This window comes from Telmatherina bonti (assembly GCF_933228915.1).
Source record: "Telmatherina bonti genome assembly, chromosome: 6".
NCBI lineage: Eukaryota > Metazoa > Chordata > Actinopteri > Atheriniformes > Telmatherinidae > Telmatherina > Telmatherina bonti.
The window spans coordinates 27,366,712-27,389,179 of NC_136624.1; the positions used below are offsets into that span (position 1 = coordinate 27,366,712).

The following is a 22,468-nucleotide window of genomic DNA, read 5'->3' on the forward strand; positions in this document are numbered from 1 at the left end:
TTCATTTTGGAGACATTATTGAATTCACTGATGATCAAAAGCATTTGAAAAAACAAGAATGTTATTAAAAATCAAATGATTATTATAAACATAGCAAGCTTATTAAAGCTCTTCTTGTTGTTCTACTTTTGTGAAACAAACAACTTGATTTACAAACTAGCCTTGCGTATGCAAACTGGAAATAAAGACCAGATAGGGCTAGCTGCTCTTTCTGCATGTCCAAAATAACCAATATTTATTGATTGATCTTTTGTTAATCTTGCCAACCAACACTGTCAGACTTGTATCAAGTTTTTAGTTAAAATTAAAACATAACCAGCAGCTCAGACCCCTCCCATATTTTGATGTACACCAAAAACAACCAAAACAAAAAAATCAAATAAATTTGATAATCCAAAATATTTTATTAGCAATTAATGCATTTTATATATATATATATATATATATATATATATATATATATATATATATTTTTTTTTTTTTTTTTTTTTTTTTTTTTTTTTTTTTTTTTTTTTTGTCTTGTCCAGCATTTAAGCAAGCAGACTGATGTTCTGCTGAGCAAATTTATTTTGCCAAGGGGAACTTTTGTAGATGTAATGATCCCCTTGTATTTCTTGATTCTTATTTTATTTTTCAATTTGTTTTGGATAATAGCTTGTATTACAGAGTTTATGCTGCTGGACCCGACCGGAAAGGACAGGAAAGGGGCAGAAAGAGAACAGAAAAGAGAACATAAAAAAACAAAAAAAAAACAAAAGAAAGAGATCAATGCATACATGTATATGCACATACATACCCACCTACATATATATGTATATACACTCGCACATACATTATATATATATACATATATACATACATACATACATATACACATACATACACATGCATACACACACATGTACACATACATGCATACATAAAGATAGATATACATACATATATACACATATACATACTCACATACATACACATACATATACACATACACATACACACACATACACTCACACATATGCATACATATATACATATCCATACACATAAGTACACACACATACCCACCCACACACATAAATATATACACCCACACAAGCCAACTCTAGATTCGTGGAGAACAAAACCGTTGACAATCATGAGGACCAGAAACTAGCAAGTTAAGTCAAAAAGACAGAAAGAGAGGTACCTGCTGTTAGTGAATAAACTTGCTGGATGACTCAGTGACTGTGACACATGCAGAACATTCATGCAGAACATTCAGAGTGGAACGTGTTTAGAGAAGAGTGATCATGCCAATGTGACCCCGCCCGCCTACAGCTAGAGGAAGGCCAGGAGAACCCAGAGACCCGGGTAACCGACAGTCACCCCCAGGTACAGATCCCAACCCCCCCACTCCAGAGCCAGCCATGCATCTGCCCAGGAGGTGGCGAAGGAGGTGCCCAACCAGAGTCCCCCGCAGTCAGGGGGAACAGGCCCCAGCAGGCCCAGGCCGGCAAGGGCCGATCCCGCCGGGCACCGGCCACCTAGGGCAGACAGAGCGCAGGCCCCAGGGCCCCAAGAGCCCGTGAGCAGCCCCCCGCCCCCGCAGGCAGAGGGCACAGCCCACACCGACGGAGGACCAGGATCCCCAGACCGCCACCCATCGGCAGCCAGGTCGCACCCCAGCGCACCAGCCGCGCCCCCGGGTACAGGACACCACCCCCCCACCACCAAACCACACACACATATACATGCATACCCCCCCCCCCCCAACACGCACTCCCCTCTCAACCCCCATCCACACAACCCTCTGCAATCCATGCACATCATCCATCACATATACAACCCCACCCCACCTCTACTCACTCACCCATACCAAGTCACACGAACCCCAATCGCCCCCGCCCCCACACACGCTCACCCCCCCCCCACACACGCTCACACCCCGCCACCCCATCCCTCTACTTCTACCCAACCACACATGCCCCACCAAACACCCCTCCACCACCCATAGCCCCCCTCCAAACTTCACCCTCACTCACACATCCCATTCCGCATATACACCCCCCCTACACACACACACACACACACACACACACACACACCCTCACTCCTCCAACACATGCACACCCCAATACAACCCACGCGCCAACATACCCCTCCACACACACATCTACTCATCCTCACACATCCCTATCCCCTACCCACCTATATCCCCAACCTCTAATCCCCCCCCCCAGCCATCCCACCATCCATCTGTAACCCCATACACCCACTCCCACACATCCTCACCTCACCCCTCCATCATGTCCCATGTGAGATACCTCAGAGGGGGCAGAGGACAGGATGGCCCCGATCAGGGCCCCCATAATTACCGCCCACCACTCCCAGCGTCCCCCCCACCACCCCACAGATGCAGCCGACCCAGCACCCCCCCAGGGCCGGCGACAACCCTCCTACAGCCAGGCCAGCCCAGACTTAGGCCTAATGGACGGCACTCTTCCCCCACCCGTACCCCCCCCCCAGTAAAGCCCCGAGAGCAGGGGCATGAGAAGACCCTATCGTCCCTGCCTCCCCCCCGCTTATGACTGATTGTGAAGTATGTATTAGTTGCAATTAAAACTGAGGGAAGTGCCACGCGGTGTTGGGAGAGGGACCACCTAAGCAGCCCCGCCCACCATACACCGCATGCCCTTCCCCCTAATCATGTGAGTCGTCAGTGTTTTGGTGTTTGGTGTCTAAGTGTAATTAAAACTGGGAGGTGAGCCGAGGCTGGGTGCAGCGATCAAAACCACCTTGATGGCCTTTCTCACCACCCAGCGCCACGTGCACACCTCCCAATACCCTGCCTGTGTGTGATGGGGAGCGGGGAGGAAGAGGGGTTGAGGGATTTAAGTCTGGAGGAAAGTGAGCTTTCCTCCAGAAGGTGAGCCGCCCGCAGCACTGGGCATGCCCCCTACTCCCAGGGCCCCCCAAGGACCAGGACAAGCCGGGGACAGCCATCCCCGTAACCAGAGCCTTCGGTGACTCTAACCAGAGAGTCATCACCGACCCAAGAGGGGACCAACTCACCACATGCAGAAGGGGGGCACGAGGACAAAGAGGAGGCGGGGCGGCAGAAGGGGAATCCCAGACCGATTGTCCACCGCCCCCTCACTCACAGAGGACACCCCCACCTGGGGACATGAAGTCCCCCCTTGTCCACACATCGGCACTTCACACTGTCTCAGCACACACCTACAGCCACACACACACACACACTTCCAGACACATTCAGGTCCACCCAGCCACCCGTTCAGCCCACCCTTAAAACCATCCTCCTGACCCCCACGTCACATCCAAATCTCCCCCACTCCCATCCATCATATCTACACTTATCCACCAACCTACCACACACATGCACCACCCACTCCCCCATACATACACCCCTGCCCCCCCCCCACACACACACAGACAGCACGCCCCCCCTCCCCCCTCCTCCCCCCCCCCCACACACACCCGTATACATGCACCACCGCCACTCCCCACATACACGCATCACCCCACTCCCCTACACACACGGCACTACCCCCCCCCACAGACACCACGACACCCCCCCCCACACACGCATCATCACACTTCCCCACCCACACACATCCACGTACCGCTATATATATATATATATATATATATATATATATATATATATATATATATATATATATATATATATATATATATATATATATATATATATATATATACGTGTTTAATCTCAATATAGATTCAGATGTTTTTGCCATGAAACTATCAACATTAATATTGGTCAGTTTTACATGAACTATTTCACATGGTTTGCTGTTCCTTGCACACTATTAACCAGCCCTGATGGGCGGGCCTTGTGGTTCACAGGTAAGTTTGCATACTGCTAAGTTTCCTGAAATCCTGAAACATATGTATAGTGTTGTTGTGAGTCCTGCTGAAGTCTTTAGCTTATCTGAATCATGGCTCGCTGCCTCATTCTGCTGGTTGTGTGCTGGAAGTTGGGGCCAGGGTGCAGTGTGAGCTCACCTGAATGGTTCAGCAACATTTCTACAGATCTCTTCAGACTGCCAGGGGACATAATGCTCGGCGGCCTCTTTCCAATCAACAAGCAGTCCAACAACCTCAGCTTCATTAGCGAGCCTGACAGTATCAAATGTGAAAGGTAAATTATTCAAAATTTTTAAACATTTTGGCAATTTTGATATCTTGACTTAGACCCTACAACCATGTGTATGTGTTTCCTAACTTTATGATCTCTGTTTTGTTCTTTTCTGAATGTGGCTCAACAGTTTAAATGAATATGGACTCGGCCTCGCTTTGGTAATGAAATATGCAGTGGATGAGATCAACGGAAATCAGAGTCTGCTCCCTGGTGTCAAGTTAGGTTATGACATTTTTGATACTTGTGGGCAGCCTTCTGTTGTTGTGAAAGCTACTTTCTCCTTCCTTACTGCAAAATCAAGTGATGCTCTTTCTGTGGAATGTAATTACACTGACTATGAGACCGACGTATCCGCTGTGATTGGCCCACTGACCTCAGAAATGGTGTCAGTTATTGGAAAACTCCTGGGATTCTTTCTAATGCCACAGGTTTGGATTCAACTACTTCACAAATATGTGACATTAAGCTGGCTTGTTTAGCGATTAATGTGCTCAGCAAATTATTTATCAAGCCTTATTTAAAATCCATGATAAAAATTTGAAAATACATATAAACATCTGTGCATCAGGGAATGTTTATTTCATTTCTCTTCATTAGTAAATCTAACTTGATATCCGATGGTTGCATTTAAAACAAAGGCAGGTAGAGATTTAAATCTTCCACCAACTCAATAAGAAAGGGGAAAAAAATCTTGAAATTTAAAAAATAGATTTACATCACATTTTGTCAAGATTTTTATCCAAACCCATACATGTTCTCTGTGCTATTTCTCCAAACAAAGAAACTGAAAGTAACAGTCATATATACTCATTGGTGGAGATAAAAGCTGCCCACTATCAGAGTCATGTCTGCTACTGTTTCAGCCAATAATCCTAAATCCTATGTCATAGTTGTTCTTTAAAAATAAATCAAGTCAATTTGTGTTTCTGTTAAGTTCACAAAGCTAAAGACTGATATTTTACTGGATTAATGGATAGCAATGGCCTTTACTTATAGTAATAATGCATTAGAGTTATATAGCACTTATGTATAAGAGTTATATAGCACAAGAAAGTGGGTAGAGAAAGCAAGAGAGAGAGAGAGAGAGAGAGAGAGGACATGCAGAAAAGGGACACATATAAGGACTCAAACTGGTCTGGCTGAGCCTAAGAGCTCCAGCCTCTTATACTACTGAACTTGGTGCATTCTTAGACATCTAGTAGACTCTAAGGTAAAAAAAAAAAAAACGTTGCCAAATAACTGGGTTGGACATAAATAATAAACATAAAAAATGCTACTATCAACAGTTAAGAATCATATCTTGTCTACTATTTTTCAGTACATAAATTAAAATAAAGAGGCTTTGAAAAAGTAGAATTTATTTATAATTGTACATGTTATTTGATTTCTCTTGATTTTCTTTTGGTAAACTGAGATTTACACAAAACTAGCAATTAAGTCTGAAAGGTATTTAAAAAAAATAGGCACTTAAATGTCTGAATTCTGGGGAAAAAAAGAAAAAAACTTTATGTTGATAACGTTTTTTTTAATACTTGGAAATTGCTGTGATGGACTGGTGACCTGTCCGGGGTGTACCCTGCCTCTCATCTGGTGATTGCCGGGAGAGGCCCCAACTTTCCCGCAACTCTTAATCAGACTAATTGGTTAAGAAAATGGATGAGACTTTTCAAAATGTTCAGTCAAAAGGCCTTAAAAACCTGGTTTCCAAGCAGATTTCCATTTATGCAGGGCCAAATAACTTTTATATCTAACAGAACTGTAATAATATAGAATAAAAGTTTGATTTTGAAAACAATCAGAGCCATCCACCCAATTTCTATTACTTAATTATTCCAATGCAGAAGCCATCCTTGTGCTTATAAGGTGAGAGACAAGGAACCACCTGGACAGGTCATCAGTCCATCACAGGATCCATAGAGATTATCTTTTAATAACATTCAAATATTGTTTGCTCTGAAATACAACTTACAATTACCAATTTAATAATTGTAAAATAAATAGCAACAACTCAAGTGACAAAATTGTCCTTTTACTTTTTGCAGATTAACGATACAAATATCAACCAAGTCCAGTTAAAAATTAGGAAATAGTTTGGTTGTTGAACTGTCAGAGAAGTTGCGAAATTTATTACAGAGGGACAAAGTTTTTCAAGAAAGCTTATGACCTGTGAGATGGTCCAGAGTGACCCTGATGAACACATGTTGGCTTTTAAGGTAAACCAAGAAAAGGGTGTTATCTGTTTTCAATTCAAACCTACTAATAATGTAACTCTTCTCACCACAGATTAGCTATGGTGCCACCAGTGACAAATTCAGTGACAAACTTGTCTACCCATCATTCTTCCGTACGGTACCCAGTGACAAATGGCAAGTGGATGCCATGGCACGTCTCATGCAGAGGTTTAACTGGAGCTGGGTGGCAGTAGTAGGTAGTGAAGAGGAGTATGGACAACAAGGTGTGCAGCAGTTCTCCAAACTAGCAGAGAAAATGAATGTCTGTGTAGCCTATCAGGGCCTGATTCCAGTGTACACCGACCCTACAAATGCTGTGGAAACCATTATTAACAACATCATAGCAACCGATGCCAAAGTGGTAATAGTGTTTGCTCTTACAGGGCCCGCTGAGTTCTTTTTTAAACAGGTCAGTGAAGCAGAAAATCAAAAACACTTTCATGTTGGTATGACATGCATTATAGTTGACACCCATCTAATCAACTATATTCCAGGTTATCAGGAGGAATGTAACAGGTGTGTGGATTGCCAGCACAAGCTGGACCATCAACCACAGAGTCACCTCTCTCCCCAACATACACACAATAGGTACAATCATTGGGTTTACTGACAAGACAGACACTCTTGATTTGCTCAATAGCTACACAGAGGAGCTTTTGGCCAAACTAAGTAGGGAGAGGGCAACAATGTCTCCTGCACCATTGAAGCCTGGCAATCCCAACAATCCCTGCCCACAGTGTTGGAACTTGTCACCTGAAAACATCAGCTTGGTGACTGATCTCGCAGTGCAGCGATCGGCTTTTGGTGTGTATGCTGCCGTCTACAGTGCAGCACAGGCACTGCATAACCTGCTTGAGTGCAGTTCAGTTGCTTGTAAGTGGGGACCAAACACCAAAATATATCCCTGGAAGGTAATGCATTTTGACACCCATAGGCAAAAACTCAAACTGAAATCCAGTTTATTTACAACTAAGTTAACTTTTAAATTAAATCTTTTTTCGCAGCTGTTAGAAGTTTTTAAAACTACTTCTGTTGACATAAATGGCACAAAATTACAGTTTGATGAATTTGGCAACCCAAACATGGGGTACAGTTTAATTCAGTGGATCTGGCAATCCTCAAGTTTTGAATTCAGAAATGTGGGAAGCTACTATCAAAAGAATCTTTCTGTCAACAAATCTCTCTTCAAATGGCACACTGGGGACTCAGAGGTAATGTTATAATTACATTGGAACAATTCCTTCAGCTTACATCATTTAGCTTACATCATTAAAAAGCTGTCAAATTTTCTCCAGTCATGATTCCACTGTTTTTTTCTCACATCTTTTTAGGTTCCTAAGTCTACTTGCTCGGCAGCATGCGGCACAGGTCAGGTCCGCAGAGTTAAAGGCTTCCACTCCTGTTGTTTTGACTGTATCGACTGTTTGCCAGGAACCTACCAGGCAAATGAGGGTAATGTGGTTGTCACATCATTTTCATTGTTTGATTAAAGGAATGGCACAAACTTATAAACAGTTGCTGATTTGCAGTCATGTTGAGAGTTGTTTTTATGGGAAATTTAAGACTTCAGCCAGCAGGTTATGGTTGTGTAATGATAAGAGTTTGTATTTTCACAAGGATTATGTGTGGGAGTCTTTAGTGACCTTCAAGAGTATTAATTATAAGTTGCTAGGCAACCAGAAAAGACTCTGGGAGGTCACAGGTAGCAATATATTATTCTAAAGTCCCCTTTATAGCCTTAACTTCATGTTGTTTGAGGTGCTAATATCTTCAGTCAGAGCTAGCTCAGTTTCTTTGCCTGCTATCAACACTTCCAAGCTAAGGTTTATGGTATGACATTTTACATTAAAAAGGGATTAATCTTGTCACCTAGCACTTAAATACAGAAAAGAAAGAAAAACATAATTTACTTTGTTTAAAAAAAACTCTAATCAAACCAATTGTTTTGTTTTGTTTCTTTCTAATGAGCATGCCTGTTGAACAGACCACTTTTATCATGTCTTTTCTGATTCCTAGAGGACATCCAGTGTACCCAGTGTCCTGAAAATCAGTGGTCCCTGCACTGTAGCACTAACTGCACTGACCCCATTTATGATGTTTTGGCGTGGGACACACCTGAGGCTCTACAAATGATCCTGGCAGGGGTTGTCCTGCTGCTATGTCAGGGCTCAGTCTGCGTCATCTTCCTGATGCACCGGAGGACTCCGCTAATTATGGCTTCAGGAGGAGCCCTGACTTTTGTGGCACTGATAAGCCTGATGGGAGCCTGTTTAAGCCTGTTACTGTTCCTTGGGCAGCCAGGGGACATGGTGTGCCATCTTCAACTGCCCCTCATCTCCATTTTCCAAACTCTTCCACTCTCGATTATCATGTCTATCTCACTTCAGGTTAGTAGAAACAGGTAAAATATTGCCACCCAGAGGCACTGTGTAGCAACTACAAAGGTCATGTGAAGCTGACATGATAAACAAGAAAAAGCTGAATTTAGTTTTGTTTTATTATTTCTCACAATTGTTTCAATAAAAACACTTTTATGTCAATAAGTAATAATTTAATACATTTAATCATTTTGTTCAAATTCACCAAGTCACGTCATTAAATTCTTTGAAGCATGACATGGTAACTTCTTAAACTGACTGTCATTAGCATAAAATTTTAAGGATTATTTTCAATGTTTGACTTATTTAATTGCTGTTCATTTATTTATGTCAACTGCAGAACTGACTGAGTGCTTTTGTATCAACAGTTAAGGAAAGGGGGAAAAAAACAGGCAGATCACTTGCAAAATAAATGAGCCAAGCTAAAGCTAGCTTTGCTGCTTTTGACTTTGAATTTGCAAAATATTGTTGTGTATCACAGAAGATGTTCTTTGTAATAAGTTTGCAAAACCCTTGTGTTTAAACAGGTATTCTTTGTGAGTGAGTTCCCAGAAACAGCTGCCTCTCACCTATACATATTAAGGGGCCCTGGAAGGTGGACGGTGGTGCTGATCTGCTGTGTTGTGCAGGCAGGCCTCTGTGGCTGGTTTGTTCAGGATGGGCCCTCTCTGTCTGAACATGTCAAAAATATAAAAATTAACTTTGTGAGATCATTTCTGACATGCCCAATATCTCCAACTAAGCTTGCATTAATGCAAGGTTTGAATGGTGCAATGGCTCTTGTATCATTCATGTGCACTTTCATGGCTGTAAAACCACTTCATCAGTACAACCTCGCCAGGGATATCACCTTTTCTACCCTGATTTATTGTGTGATTTGGGTGATCTTTATTCCAGTCTACACGGGGATTAGTGCATCTGTCACCACTGGGTCAAAGAATATGTCCATCGTCCATGTTTATTTTCGCCTGGCAGGTAATTTGGGTCTCGTGGTTGCTTACTACTTTCCAAAATGCTATCTGCTTTTAAAGAGGCCTGATTTTAACACACCAGAACATTTCTGTACATTTCTTGAGGGTGTCCCACCAACAGCTGCTGAGGAGGAACCACAACCAGAGCCAAAACCAGAGACATAAATGTGTGTAATTTCATTAATTATGCCAGCCGTGAAATAAAATTAAAATATAGTCATAAAATATATTCATGAAGTAAATTCACATTTGCAAGCTTCGAATATTAAATTTGCAGGTGTTATTTTGTAACTTTGAAAAAGAAGATGCAAATTATTTACTAAAGGTCTTAAAAAGTTGTACTGTTTGTGTGTAGATATTATTTTTGTTATTGATTTCATCAACTGAATGGCAATAAAGGTGTAATTTAAAACAGCCTGTAAGACGTTATCCCTTTTTTTTTCTCAATACTTGTGCTGAAGACCTTTTTTAAACTCATTATAAACAAAGTTAGCAGTCACATAACTAAAACAAAAATAAATATTGTGAATACTACATAAAGCACATGAAACTTTTCAAGTTAAGTGACGTTAAAAAATGGTTATATCAAATATAGATTAAATGGTCTCATTATACAAGCGCTAATGCTTTTCTAAATAAAAGTAATCTAAGATATGCAACGCTTAGAGAAAGTGAGGCTGATTAAAGGTCAGAGGTAGTTCTGTAAAAGAAAAAAATCGTTTAACCATTATTTGTGCAAGCTGTGAATAAGATTTAGCCTCTCTACTCCATGCACCTGCTTCACATTAGTGAAGAAGTGAAGTGGTTATTACGGTCTGATTACGGTGGCCAAATAAATTAAACGCAATTCCCATAACAGTCATTTGCTCTGGGTAATTGTACAAATAAACAGTGATAAACAAACAATTTTTAAAAAAAAAAATGGGCAGGTTAAACGTGTTATCCCGAAAACAAGCTGAACTGTGTAACTGTTGATGTGAAGGTTCAGCTTAACGACTCTGCAGCGCAGCAAGGATTGTGTCCCTTCTTGCTTAGTAACGGTTGCTAACAACCTGGCGAGGTACTGTGTTTCAGCTTTTTGAAGGCCACTTGATATATTCTTCAGTTGGTGGACCCACAATTGGTGAGGAAAACCGCATATTTTTTCAGTAAAAATCCAAACCTTTGAAAAAAAATTTAAGTGCTCCGTAATAGACACGTAATAGACATGGACACGTTTTAGTTTCGCCTCGTTAGCTTCATTAATAAGGAAATATGTGGAAGAGTCGCGGGCCTAAGCGTTCAGTTAAAAATCGTTATCTAATAAATATTGCAACTAGTTTTGAAATGTAAATTTGTTACATATAGGCCAAATGTTTACCTTTGTAAAATGAATGATCAGTGAACGGTAACATCCTCACATATGTCCTGTGTTATGGTTCAGCAGCTTATTGTAACCATGTCTCAGAGAAGACTCGCCTCCAGTGCACGCTCTGACATGACTGAGATGGACATTGATAGTACAGGTAGGCTGATGCTGAATGCGTTATCATGACCAGATGTTGCTATCAGTAATGTTATTTTGCCAGTTATATGATTGAAAGAGCTTTTATGTGCACCTGATGTTTCTTCGAACTGATTCAGAGATAGCCAAGCTTCAGAGACAACTCAGGATCATGGAAGGTGATCGGCAGGCCTATAACAACCAAGCCAAGGAGCAGATCCGCAAACAACAGTAAATATAATATTAAACTCTATTTTTAATACATATACATACATACATATATATATATAATATATATATACATATATATATATATATATATATATATATATATATCTGATCAGTTGTATTTGTGATGTGGATGAAGGCAAGAGATTGAAGGGCTGGAGAAGGAGCAGGAGGAGCTGCATCGAAACCTTGGTGTATGCATGAGTTCTTTGCGTCAACAACAAGACAGTGAGGATGCTCGGAGTCTTCAGGCTCTGCTCAGGCAGAAGGACGTGGTTGATGAGGAGCTGGAGAAAGAGAAGCAAAGTCAAAATGATTTGCAGAAAGAGGTTGATTGCGTTTATTTTCTACATAACATTTTAATTTTGATTAAAAATTTTAGTCACACAGATGTCAGATCATGTCACATGTCCTACATATGGGTAGATTTTGAGCATGGAGTCTAAGGTTGCAGAGCTGAGAAAAGGGATGGCCAGTACCAGTGATTCGCAAATGCTGGAGGTACAGAAGACTCAGAAGGCCATACATACTTTGGAATACAAACTGGAAAGAGTGAGTTTTAAAATTTTACAACCAGAAAAGTGCAGTATAGACAAAGGAGTGCATACATCATCATTTTAGACTTTACCTCATTTTGTTAAAGTTTGTGTGTGTCTAATATCTAGGCTTCCACTCGCTTCAATGAGCAGATAACCAAAAACAGCCACCTAAAAGAGGAGCTGCAGAATCTTTACATCGAGCGAGCCCGTTTCCAGCAGCTCTATAACAGGCTTAACATGGTCAGAAGCCTTTTAAATATAATTCAAAGCAAATACTTTATATGGTTAGCTTTGTTATTATGCAATCCGCATGTTTCTTTGACTATTTTTTTTTTTTAATTGAATAGCAGCTGTAACAAGAAAACATGTTTGTCTCTATGTGGTAGGAGCTGCAGGATATCCGTAGGAAGATTGGGGAAATAATCAGTCAGTCCACTGCTGCTTACGATGGCAGGTGAGATTTGAAATTCCAGTATAATTTGGAGAAATCAGTATAATATCAAGCTTATATTTGTAACCTGTACACAAGGGTGGAGGCTCAGTCCAAGATGACCATGATGACAGAGAAAGCAGTAAAGGACCTTGCCCAGTACAACGCTGACATCATAGAACTTGAGAGGGTTATTGCACATGAGTTTAGCCTGAAAGAGTTCATGAGCACCAAGTACAATGAGAGGAGTGGGCAGGACAACGAGCAAGAGACATCACCAAGACAGGGTAAGATGGATATTCTCAAATAGGCATGGTGAAGATATGATTGACTGATTTTAAGTTTTAGGACTGCTGGCCGTGGTGGTGGTGGTGGTGTGTGTGTGTGTGTGTGTGTGCGTGTGTGTGTGTGTGTGTGTGTGTGTGTGTGTGTGTGTGTGTGTGTGTATGTATGTATGTGTGTGGGGTGGTGGTGGTTGGGGCTGGGGGATCTCCAACTTGAAGAAAAAAAAGACATTGAATCCCTCTCTCATACATACGTGTCTCTTACATAAATATGTATTTTGATTGTGAAGATTGAAAACAGCTCTTTTATCTAAATTAGCGAGCCAACCTGGATCCTGCAGAAAGCTACAGGGTCATGTTTGTGTCACAAGATACTCATGAAGGAAAGAAAAAATGTTAATGCTGCTAATGTGTCCTTGAATGATGAGGAGGACACAAAAAGATGCCCCTTTTTATACTGCAGTAGCAGCAGTGTTGCAAAGCAGACAAGTGTTGCTGTAAAAATGTGATTTGTGGATGAGTCATAGTGGATTTTAATAAGTGGTACAACAGCAGTCAAAATGTTTGGGTAATAAACATGACAATGGTAACACCAGTAGAAACAGTACTTGATTATAATGTTGTCAGACCAGCTAAAGGATGGTTGTAGTGTGTTTTATTGTTTTGTCATACTGCTGAGACTGTTGTGGGTTTTGTGTTAAGTGTCAGAACTGAAGGAGCAGAAGAGAATAGACTCGGGGGAAGAGTCGCTAGATGCCCTGGAAGAATTGTTTGAAAGGATTCAGACTGTTACAGGGGAGGAAAATCTGGATCTGCTGTCCACCAGGTTCATCCAGGGTAGGTCTCTCATATTCACAAATACACAAAGACAGAATTTCTTACAGCATATTTGAATTTAACCAAGTCTTCATGACTTCATTTAAATTACTGTATGTTACAGACATCTGATGAAATATTTGGTTTGATCCTGGTCTCATCAAGTTCTTGAAAGCATCACAACCTTTAAACTACCTCTTATATGGTGGAGGTGCTTAAAATATGTAATAATTGCATACTAGTAATCTTGTACTCCTCTAACATAGAGTGACCTTACCAAAGTATGTTAGTGTATTAATTTGATCAAACTTGGAATGGCAACAAATGTAAAAACTATGTATGTAAATGTAAGAATAAGTAGATCTCACCTGGGTAAGGGATAATCTGTGTGCATCCATTTCTGATCATTGCATTGTTTCAATGCTTCCAACATGTAATTTTATTAGATTATATAGCACAGCTGCAGATACACTGTTTAAGAGGCTGTGCTTATTTCACTTTTTTTTAACATTGACATTGCATGGCATTCATTTCTTATACTCTAACAGACACAAGTGCTGAATACAGTGAATACATTTAATACATTAATGATCATCAAGTAGTTTTAGAAGATCCCATTTTAAAGATTATCTGTACCTTGTTTTGTTGCCATGTCACTTTGTAGAGGAGGACCGGAACTTTGCACTCTTGAATTTTGTGAATGAGCAAAGTAATGAGGCTGAAGCACTGAGGAATCAAATCAGTCACGTAAGTGTTTCTTCTTTTTATTTATTCATTCATTCATTCATTCATTCATTCATTCATTCATTCACTCATTACAAAGTTTGGTTGTCTTATATCATCAACTTGCTTGATCACCCTAGTTTTTAATAAGTGTTGATAACAGACCAGGGCTGTAGAGACCATTACCACTGGCAATCTAACTTGAGGAACATTTGATGAAAGACATAAAAGAAATCAGTTTGTTTGGATAAAAGCAATGTGGAGAGATTTAGGTTAATTGGTCATTCTAAATTCTCCTTATGTGGTGTGAGAGGTTCTCTGTTTTCTTCTGTGCTGGCCCTGCTATGGAATGGGGACCTCTCCAGTGTGTACCCTGTCTGCTAATTGCTGGGATAGGCTCCAGTTATACTGTGACCCTGAATTGAAGTAAGGGGTATAGAAAATTTATTAAAACTATATACACTTAACTGTTCGTGTGTCTCTGCAGATCCAAGAAGAGATGGAGCAGTTTAAACTTAAAAGTTTGCAGTGGGAACAAGATCGCTTAACTTTGCTGAGCAACATCGAAAGGCAGCAGAAAGAATATGAATCTACAGCACAGGATTATGAAAACCAAGCCAACATCATAAGCAAAATCCTGGATGAGATTAAAACAGGTTAAGCAGTTTCTTTGTTTAACAGGTTTATAATGGTCAAGTAATGCTCAAGTATTCATTTAGTTTCATTGTAGTTTTGATAATTCAAATAAACCAATAGTATAACCTGTAAGCATTCACATGAGCATCCAACAGGAGAAAAATTACACATGACCAGTACAATACATGAACAGTGTATGAATATTTACAAGTTCATGGGTTTGTTTGAGCATCTCTTTCAGGAAAACTAGCAGGAATTTGTAGATCATTAAAATACAGATTATTACGTGTATCAGGGCTCATATTTTAACCCAGAAATTAAAAACTGCTTGAAAAAAAATAAAAGCCTCAACATACAGTAGTATGGCTGTGTTTCATAAACTGAAATATGTTCTCAGACAGCTGTAATTATATGTGACTGTTGTTTGTTCTACATTACAGGAGTTAACAGCATTGTCTCTACAATGGAGTGTGACCGCTCAGTGATTGAGGATAAGCTGGGTTCCTCTCCAGGAATCACTGACAACAACATAATGTCCTACCTGGGTCTTGTGGAGCAGAAGACAGACAGACTGCTCACTGCACAGGCTTTTCTCAATTCCAGAGTCAATATTTTACCTTTTTTTCATATAATTTTAGGTTTTTACATATATATATCTGTTATTTTTTCTTTCATTTCTCCCATTTATATAATGTGTTCATCTGTAATAACAGGACCTGGAAAAGGGATACAATCCAAAAGAGCTGCCCAAATTCTCATTGGATAAAAATCCAAAACACCTTCAGCAAATTAACCAACTGTCTATCAACAGGTCAGCCTTTCATCTGGTAGATTTCGAGTCTATTGTTTGAAATTAAGTCTGTACAAATATTCAGATGCAAACATGATAAGTTGATGAATATATCTGTACTGCTCCTCAGCACGCAGTATGATGCAGAACAGTCTCTCAGTATTGATGAGAGTGACCGGCCTCTTTCCGAAGCGGAACTTCGCAGAGGAATAATGCAATGGGTGAATGCAACAAAATGCCATATCTGCTGTAAAATGACGAGTCACGGTTAAGATGCTGATTTTATTTTTATTTCTACACCTAATTTCCTGGATATGACTTTCAGGTTTTGCAGAAAGAAAGTTCTTGCCCACCTGCATCAACAAAAGGCTCAAAGGTCAATCCGCAGCTTGATGGCAAACAGCACTCCCTGGAGGATGCACTCTTGTGACACACAAACATGATCGGGGGTTTTATAAAAACATAATAAAGACATATTTAAAAATGTTTACTGTAATGCTGATCTGTGCAACCCATGATGGAAGCCTACAATTACACTATTGTAGTTTCCACCTGTAAATATTTAAAGCTTAATTATTTTGTTTGGATGTCACCTTTTATCTTTGATCACCAAGCTTGGCCTGCTGTATCATTACATCTTGGTTTGATTTGTGTTGTTGGAACTAATTATGTTTCGAGCCACAAAGACTCTGGTAACCAGCTGTCCTTTTGATATGTGCCTTACCATCTGTCTTTTACTCTGCAGTCTGGTCCCACTACCCACCAGCACAGGCAGTGCTTTATTAACTGATCCTTGCTGCTGTACTCATACAGAAATGTTGGGGGCAGCAAAGTCTTGTGTAAATTTAATTGTCATGTTGAGATTATTGAGTTGGTCTCCAAAAAAGGTGAGCATCTTTTAGGGCTTCATAGTTAACTCATTCTGAACACATTTCTGTTTAAGGCGTGATTGAGTGTTCTCATATGTGCACACGAACGTGTGTGTGTGTTTGTGTGTGTGTGTACATAAATATATATATATATATATATACATATATATATATATAAATTACTCAATTATTCAGATGTCTGTTGTTTAGAATAAAAAATACATACTTTTTAAGGTTTCCTCCAGTAAGAATATGAGATTAGGATTGATTAGGGAGCATTCAGAATTATCAAAGATATGTCGATCTGTTTTACATGCACTGTGATTATCTTATTACCAAAATAGAAGCTGTTTATTCGTAAAGCATTTTTACACATGTTTACAAAAATGGCTCTGTTGCGACTGTTAAATAAGCTTTTTCATAAAGGTGATTCTCTCTATTGGTTTCTGTTTCTGCACAGACTACCTATTTGCAGTCAACTAAAACCAGTCATGTCCCCATTTTATTCACATGTGAGTCTGTAACATCAGAAGTATCGAAAACAGTCATCATTTCTTGTAATATGCACAGATTTTTTTTTCAAGAGCTTTACTTTGATCCTCAGGAGTCTCAAATGTCATCTTACCCAAACATCCTGGAGCGAGCAATCTGTAGGGCAAAAATGGCATTCACCAGAGAGAGCAACTTCCTCTGCACAACAGAAAAATCAGGATGAGGGACTTATTTTGAGAAATATATTTTTACAAGTAGCTCGCTGAAACAATTAACAAAGCATGTTCCTATATTTAGCTTTTAAAGGTCACACCGATGGTGTCATACTTTTTTTTATGCGCTGAGCAAGAAGGAGACAGATTTAGGTCAATATGTTAATTATCCTGAGGTAAATCTTTTTTTTTTTTTTTTACTTGTCACCTAAAGGTTTTTTCCATGTAGGTTTTGACAAGCGCATTTTCAGGAAGTAAAACTGCTACTCTGTGAGCATATATGACTGTTCAACCAGTGACTTGGTTTGCTCAAGATAATCCCCTTTGCAGTCTCAACTGAGTGGCTTTGAAAACAGATTATCAGATATAAAAGGGTGCAGCGGTGGCAAAGCAGAGGGGTGGTGGTGGCGGGAGATGAGATGGAGGAGGCTGTTTTCTTTGAAATTCAACTCTCACTTAGCCCCCTCCACTCCCAAAAAAATTGTTCTGTGCACACGGCTCGCTGCATTGCCATAGTAACCTTCCTTTTAATCACAACAGAAACCTCATTTCCTGCTCCTGACAAAGAGTCCTCATTGCCTGTAGAGGCCGCCTGCATCTACCATTTCCAAGGCCCACCTCCGTCTGCAGCCTGAACCTACCACCAGCAGCAGAAGCGGCAGCCTCCTCTTTTCACCACTCCTTTCCTTATAAGAACAAATGGTTTACATTTTCTCTTTCTTTAACTTCAACATTGTCCCTTTTTCAAGCGAGCCCTCATTTCATGCGCAGGTGTGCTTTTTATTTAGTTTAAGTCATCCTGGCAGTTTTGAGAAACACCTACACAGACAACCAGCAAAGCCCGCGCGTGCAAGCACATATTGTGTTTCTACAAGTTCATATCTGGCTACTGCATACTTGTCTGTGGTTCATTTGTTCCTTGTCACAAAAACTATGAGCTACAACTAGTATCTGGCTGATTGTGGCCATTTTTGTTTATTTTCAGTTCCTATAACCTGTTTTTTTTTTTTTTTTTAAATAACCTGCACTAATGAGTTGTTGAGTTTGTGTCAACTTTTATCTAAATATAGCCAAGGTTTTTTCCTGAAAGAGCTCAAGTTCCTGCGATGGCTCTTGTTCTGTTTTTAGGAAGAAACCACAGCAAGCAGTAAAATGCCTTGTTCTTTTTTTTTTTCTTTTTTAATCTGAGATAAAAACTGTTATCTGGACTTAGAAAGCACCCCTGTCCTCTGTCTCTGCTCTGTCCTCCTCTTTATGTCTCGCTCTCTCTTGTTTGTTTATTTGGGAACTTTGCCAGGTATTTCCCCAGTCAGACTGCCTGCACCCACGATGCTCCCTCCCCTTAAAGGACGCCACACCTCCCCACTCACCCTCACACCCTCCCTCCCAACTATGACTGTTGCTAAGCAACCACCCACCATGAGAGCCGGTGCATTTAGCAGCCAATCAAATGACAGAATATATTTTCAAACGGCGTTGGAGGAGTAGAGGTTTCCTTTTTTTATGTCTTAAAAAAGTCTTTCTTCATTCATGAGATTTACACATAGCAAACAGTTGCAAATGTTTCCCTCATATGTTTCTGAGAGAAGGGAGCTTTTGATCATTTTTTGGTCAGCCCATCATCTGCATGTGCTTGCAGTCCACCACTGGGTGGCAGCATGGCCAGTGTCTCTTTTATCACACAGGCTGTAAGAATTTTTTACTGCTGTTGCTAAGCAATCCTGACTCTCATGTTTTACCTGTGAAACATTTCAGATTTTTACCGATGTCCCTGACACCATTTTGTCTTTGTTATCACCATTTTGAAATAAACTCGATCCCATGAAGGTAGCAAAGCTAGACATTAAATGTTCCATTATCACAACTGATTATACAACCTTCCCAAACCTATCATTTATTGCAAATAATTGCCGACACCACCTGCCTGTCATTCAAATAAGAAAAATACCCACAAAGTTGAGAATTTAGGTGTGGGTTAAATATTAGCCTTCAACTGTTTCTGTTGGCTTCATATCTTCATGCAGGAGGCAGGAAATGTGTTCTTGAGTGATTAGGCCTGCACTCTTGTCTTCCACTTCAGCAGCAAATGGAGAGATCTGTCTTTTTAGGATTGATCTGTTTTACAGCTTACTCTTTTGTCTACAAAGCTCTAAGATGTTACTTTGACTCTTTTGATGTTTTAGACTGTATCTGGTAGATCTGCTCTAATTTACATATTTTCTTTTATCAGCTAGTTGTTTTATGTGTTTCACTTTCCTAGACCCTGCCCCCCTCTTCAGTCCCCCTGTGTGCTAAGTCCCTCATCTCAGCTGTGGTTGCTGTGCAGATGGCTCTTTGTTGGTGCTTCACAATGGGTCTAAGGTCAGTGTGTCTCATGCCACCAACACACTCAAACTTCTTTTTCTCCAGCTGTCTCATGGCTTCATTTAGGCTTGGATTTTCCATCAAACATCATCACTGCTCATGTGTAAACAGTTTATGGTTTGGATTAAGAGGAAGTTGTAAAACCACAGATGTAGAGATAGCCAGCACATCTCATGGTGTAAACCTGTTACTGTCTCTGCTTATGTGAGAAGTCCTTTATATTTACACCGATGTGCTTGTCACATTTTCTCGAATCTTGTATAATGTGTCAGTTGTAGTCAAGCTTTGGAGCATTTGAAACAAACCAGACATGAGAATATCTGCCAGAGAAATAGAAATGCAAATCTACCATCTGCTCTGTGATCCCAAACCACCTCATCTTCATCATTGAGGAGCTAATGTGATTTTTGCACATTGCGCAATTCTTCATTTATTTATGTTAAATATATTTATTGATGATATATGATGCTCTGCACTGTCAAAACAGTAAACAAGGAAGCATTGTGGTACACTTGGGGGAAATGTCAACTCAAATAACACCTTTAATAGTTATTTTAAGTCTCTAATTTTCTCATTGCTCAAATAAGCATCCTGACACATGAAGCTTTCTGTGAACACATAAAAACATCAAGATAGTGAACATAAATGTTCAGTTATAAAGCAAAAAAAACTTTGGTATTTGGTCTATAAAAGGCATGTGTTTCCATGAGTAAACTAAAAACTTATGTCAGCAACAAGATTTAAGAAACATGAGGTCTTCAGGCCACCAGCATGCTGCAGGAGAGAGCAGGTAGAGTGAAAGAAAGGCGGGAAACTAGAAGGAGGAGGAGCCCTTTTTGCAAAGCAGTAGGAATTACTGGAAATTTCCACTTTCCTCTGGCAAGACAGTTACAGGGGTGGAGCTAAGACATGAAATAAATAAGGTACTAAAGCCCAAGTTCAATTCTAATGGTGTGGTTGTAGGAGAGCATTTGTTACTTGATTTGTTCTGCTGTAGATTTGTAAGATCCCATTTCTTGAAATTATTGGAAAACCATAACAGACTGCATGAATTATTCTGTTGCAGCCACTAGATCACCCACAGTTTAATTCCTGTCACATAATTCAGTTTGTTTAGCTACACTGTTAGAAAAATGTGCCAACATGTCTTTCATACATATTAAGATTGTAATGATTATTTGGGGAAGAAAGCAACAGGAACAACAGACTATATAGTAAGCAATGCATTTTGTTCATTCAACCACATTTTCAGGCAGCTTTTACAAATCTGATGTAGTTTGAAACTAGAGACCTTAAGTGACCTTTTCCCCCTCATTAGCCTCCTCTAGTTTATTGACACCTTCATGCCAGCTGGGAAATGTAGTCCCTGTGGCAAAATCTACATCTGGACTAAGTCCAATCAGCTATTCCATATTTCTCTCTGAGGGCATCTCTATCTGCGCTAAGTCTGGGGTTTTTCAGAAGCAACAATGTTTATAACATGATGTTTACAGAACCATGACATCCTGCCACTGATTATCACGAGGAAGAAGATGATCATACACTTTAAATTGGTTTGAATTTATGCCAAAACTGATTCACAACAGTGTACAGAGAGGCTGTGAGCATTTGGAAACACTACTACTGGCACTTTCCAAATCCTCAAAGCAGCTACAGACTAATCCATCGAACACAGATGAGATACTGCAAACCACAACAACCATAAGAGGATCCAGAGTTCACAGGGTGTCAGGATCTCAGCTGTATTGATAAGCTTTTGTAAGCATTATCTGTATTATTTTACAAGGAGGACAACCTCATTTTCAGCTTATTCATTGACTTTTTTTTTTTTTTTTTTTAAATTATGCACACAGCTACAACAATTATTAAAATACAACTACTTTACACTTTATAAATTAAATTTTTGCTTGTTTTGAGCATCAATATAAAAGGAGTATATTTGGAATACGCTATTGTTCATACATGCATTTTTTTTTTTTAAAAATGCATGAAAATAAGGGGAAAGCATGTCAAGCCTCAGCCTATACAAGATCATCTAAAGACTTTAATAGTCTGTTAGTTTACCGATTAGCCGGTTAAACTCTACTGTGGCTGTAACTAACAGAGTTGCATCAAGACCTTTTCCAGCCATTTTATTGGAAGATGCATCACCAGAGTCTAGGAACCTTATTGTAGTATGCCACAAGCAGTGGAAACGTTTCCATTTTTATCAGGATCAACTGTACTTAATTGTATTAGTTATAGATGAGCACAGCTTGCAGACTTTCTCCTCATGCATTTAATTGAAGAGACCCAGTGAGAAGTCAACATTATATTGTCCCTGCACTCTGCATGGAAACCAGAGAGAGGCAACCAGACCTTGCAGGACACTGCTGTTCAAAACAAAAGAGCTCAGTTTGCCCCCACCAATTCCTCCAATTATCAGGACCCCTCCCCCACCTAATCCTGACCTCTGCTCTTTGATGGGCCCCACTTTGCTCTCCCCTCCAGCACTGGCATTCCACAAGTGAGGTCAGTCCTTTGTCCTTAAGAAATTAAGGTGAAATTAACCTCTTCGTACTTCCTTTTTTATCCTAAAGTTTCTGATCACAGCAGGAAAAGGCTCAGGAGTTAAAGAAACAGAAACACCAAGCTTATTTAATATGTTTTTAAATATGAGTCACAGACACACAAAGAAGCTTTTCTTTTGCTGAATGCTGCTTTCTGTGGTCTTATAATTTTAGCTAGCATAAGAACCTTTCTTGTTCCTATGTGTGGAAAGTGTGTTAACAGACTAGTTGGCAGTTTAGAAGTTTGTAAAAATTAACCTTCTTCTTTTTAACTTAACTTTATGCTTTACTGTTGTGTTTGATGCTAT

The 22,468-nt window shown here is 40.0% G+C and overlaps 2 protein-coding genes across 2 annotated transcripts; both read left to right on the forward strand.

Annotated features, from left to right (window-relative positions):
* Nucleotides 1-3,962: 3,962 nt before the first annotated feature.
* Nucleotides 3,963-9,910, forward strand: tas1r3 (taste receptor, type 1, member 3; the record flags this gene model as incomplete). Its single annotated transcript, XM_079242054.1, has 8 exons — nucleotides 3,963-4,165; nucleotides 4,293-4,593; nucleotides 6,449-6,805; nucleotides 6,891-7,307; nucleotides 7,401-7,607; nucleotides 7,728-7,848; nucleotides 8,413-8,783; nucleotides 9,302-9,910. 8 exons carry the CDS (start codon nucleotides 3,963-3,965, stop codon nucleotides 9,908-9,910), a joined length of 2,586 nt encoding a protein of 861 aa, XP_079098180.1.
* Nucleotides 9,911-11,346: 1,436 nt separating this feature from the next.
* Nucleotides 11,347-16,104, forward strand: odad1 (outer dynein arm docking complex subunit 1; the record flags this gene model as incomplete). The annotated part of the gene is made up of 13 exons (XM_079242055.1): nucleotides 11,347-11,459; nucleotides 11,596-11,785; nucleotides 11,883-12,008; nucleotides 12,122-12,235; nucleotides 12,382-12,449; nucleotides 12,525-12,712; nucleotides 13,412-13,546; nucleotides 14,190-14,272; nucleotides 14,736-14,904; nucleotides 15,325-15,488; nucleotides 15,598-15,695; nucleotides 15,805-15,895; nucleotides 16,000-16,104. The coding sequence occupies 13 exons, from the start codon at nucleotides 11,347-11,349 to the stop codon at nucleotides 16,102-16,104; spliced, it is 1,644 nt and encodes a 547-aa protein (XP_079098181.1).
* Between the last annotated feature and the right edge of the window lie 6,364 nt (nucleotides 16,105-22,468).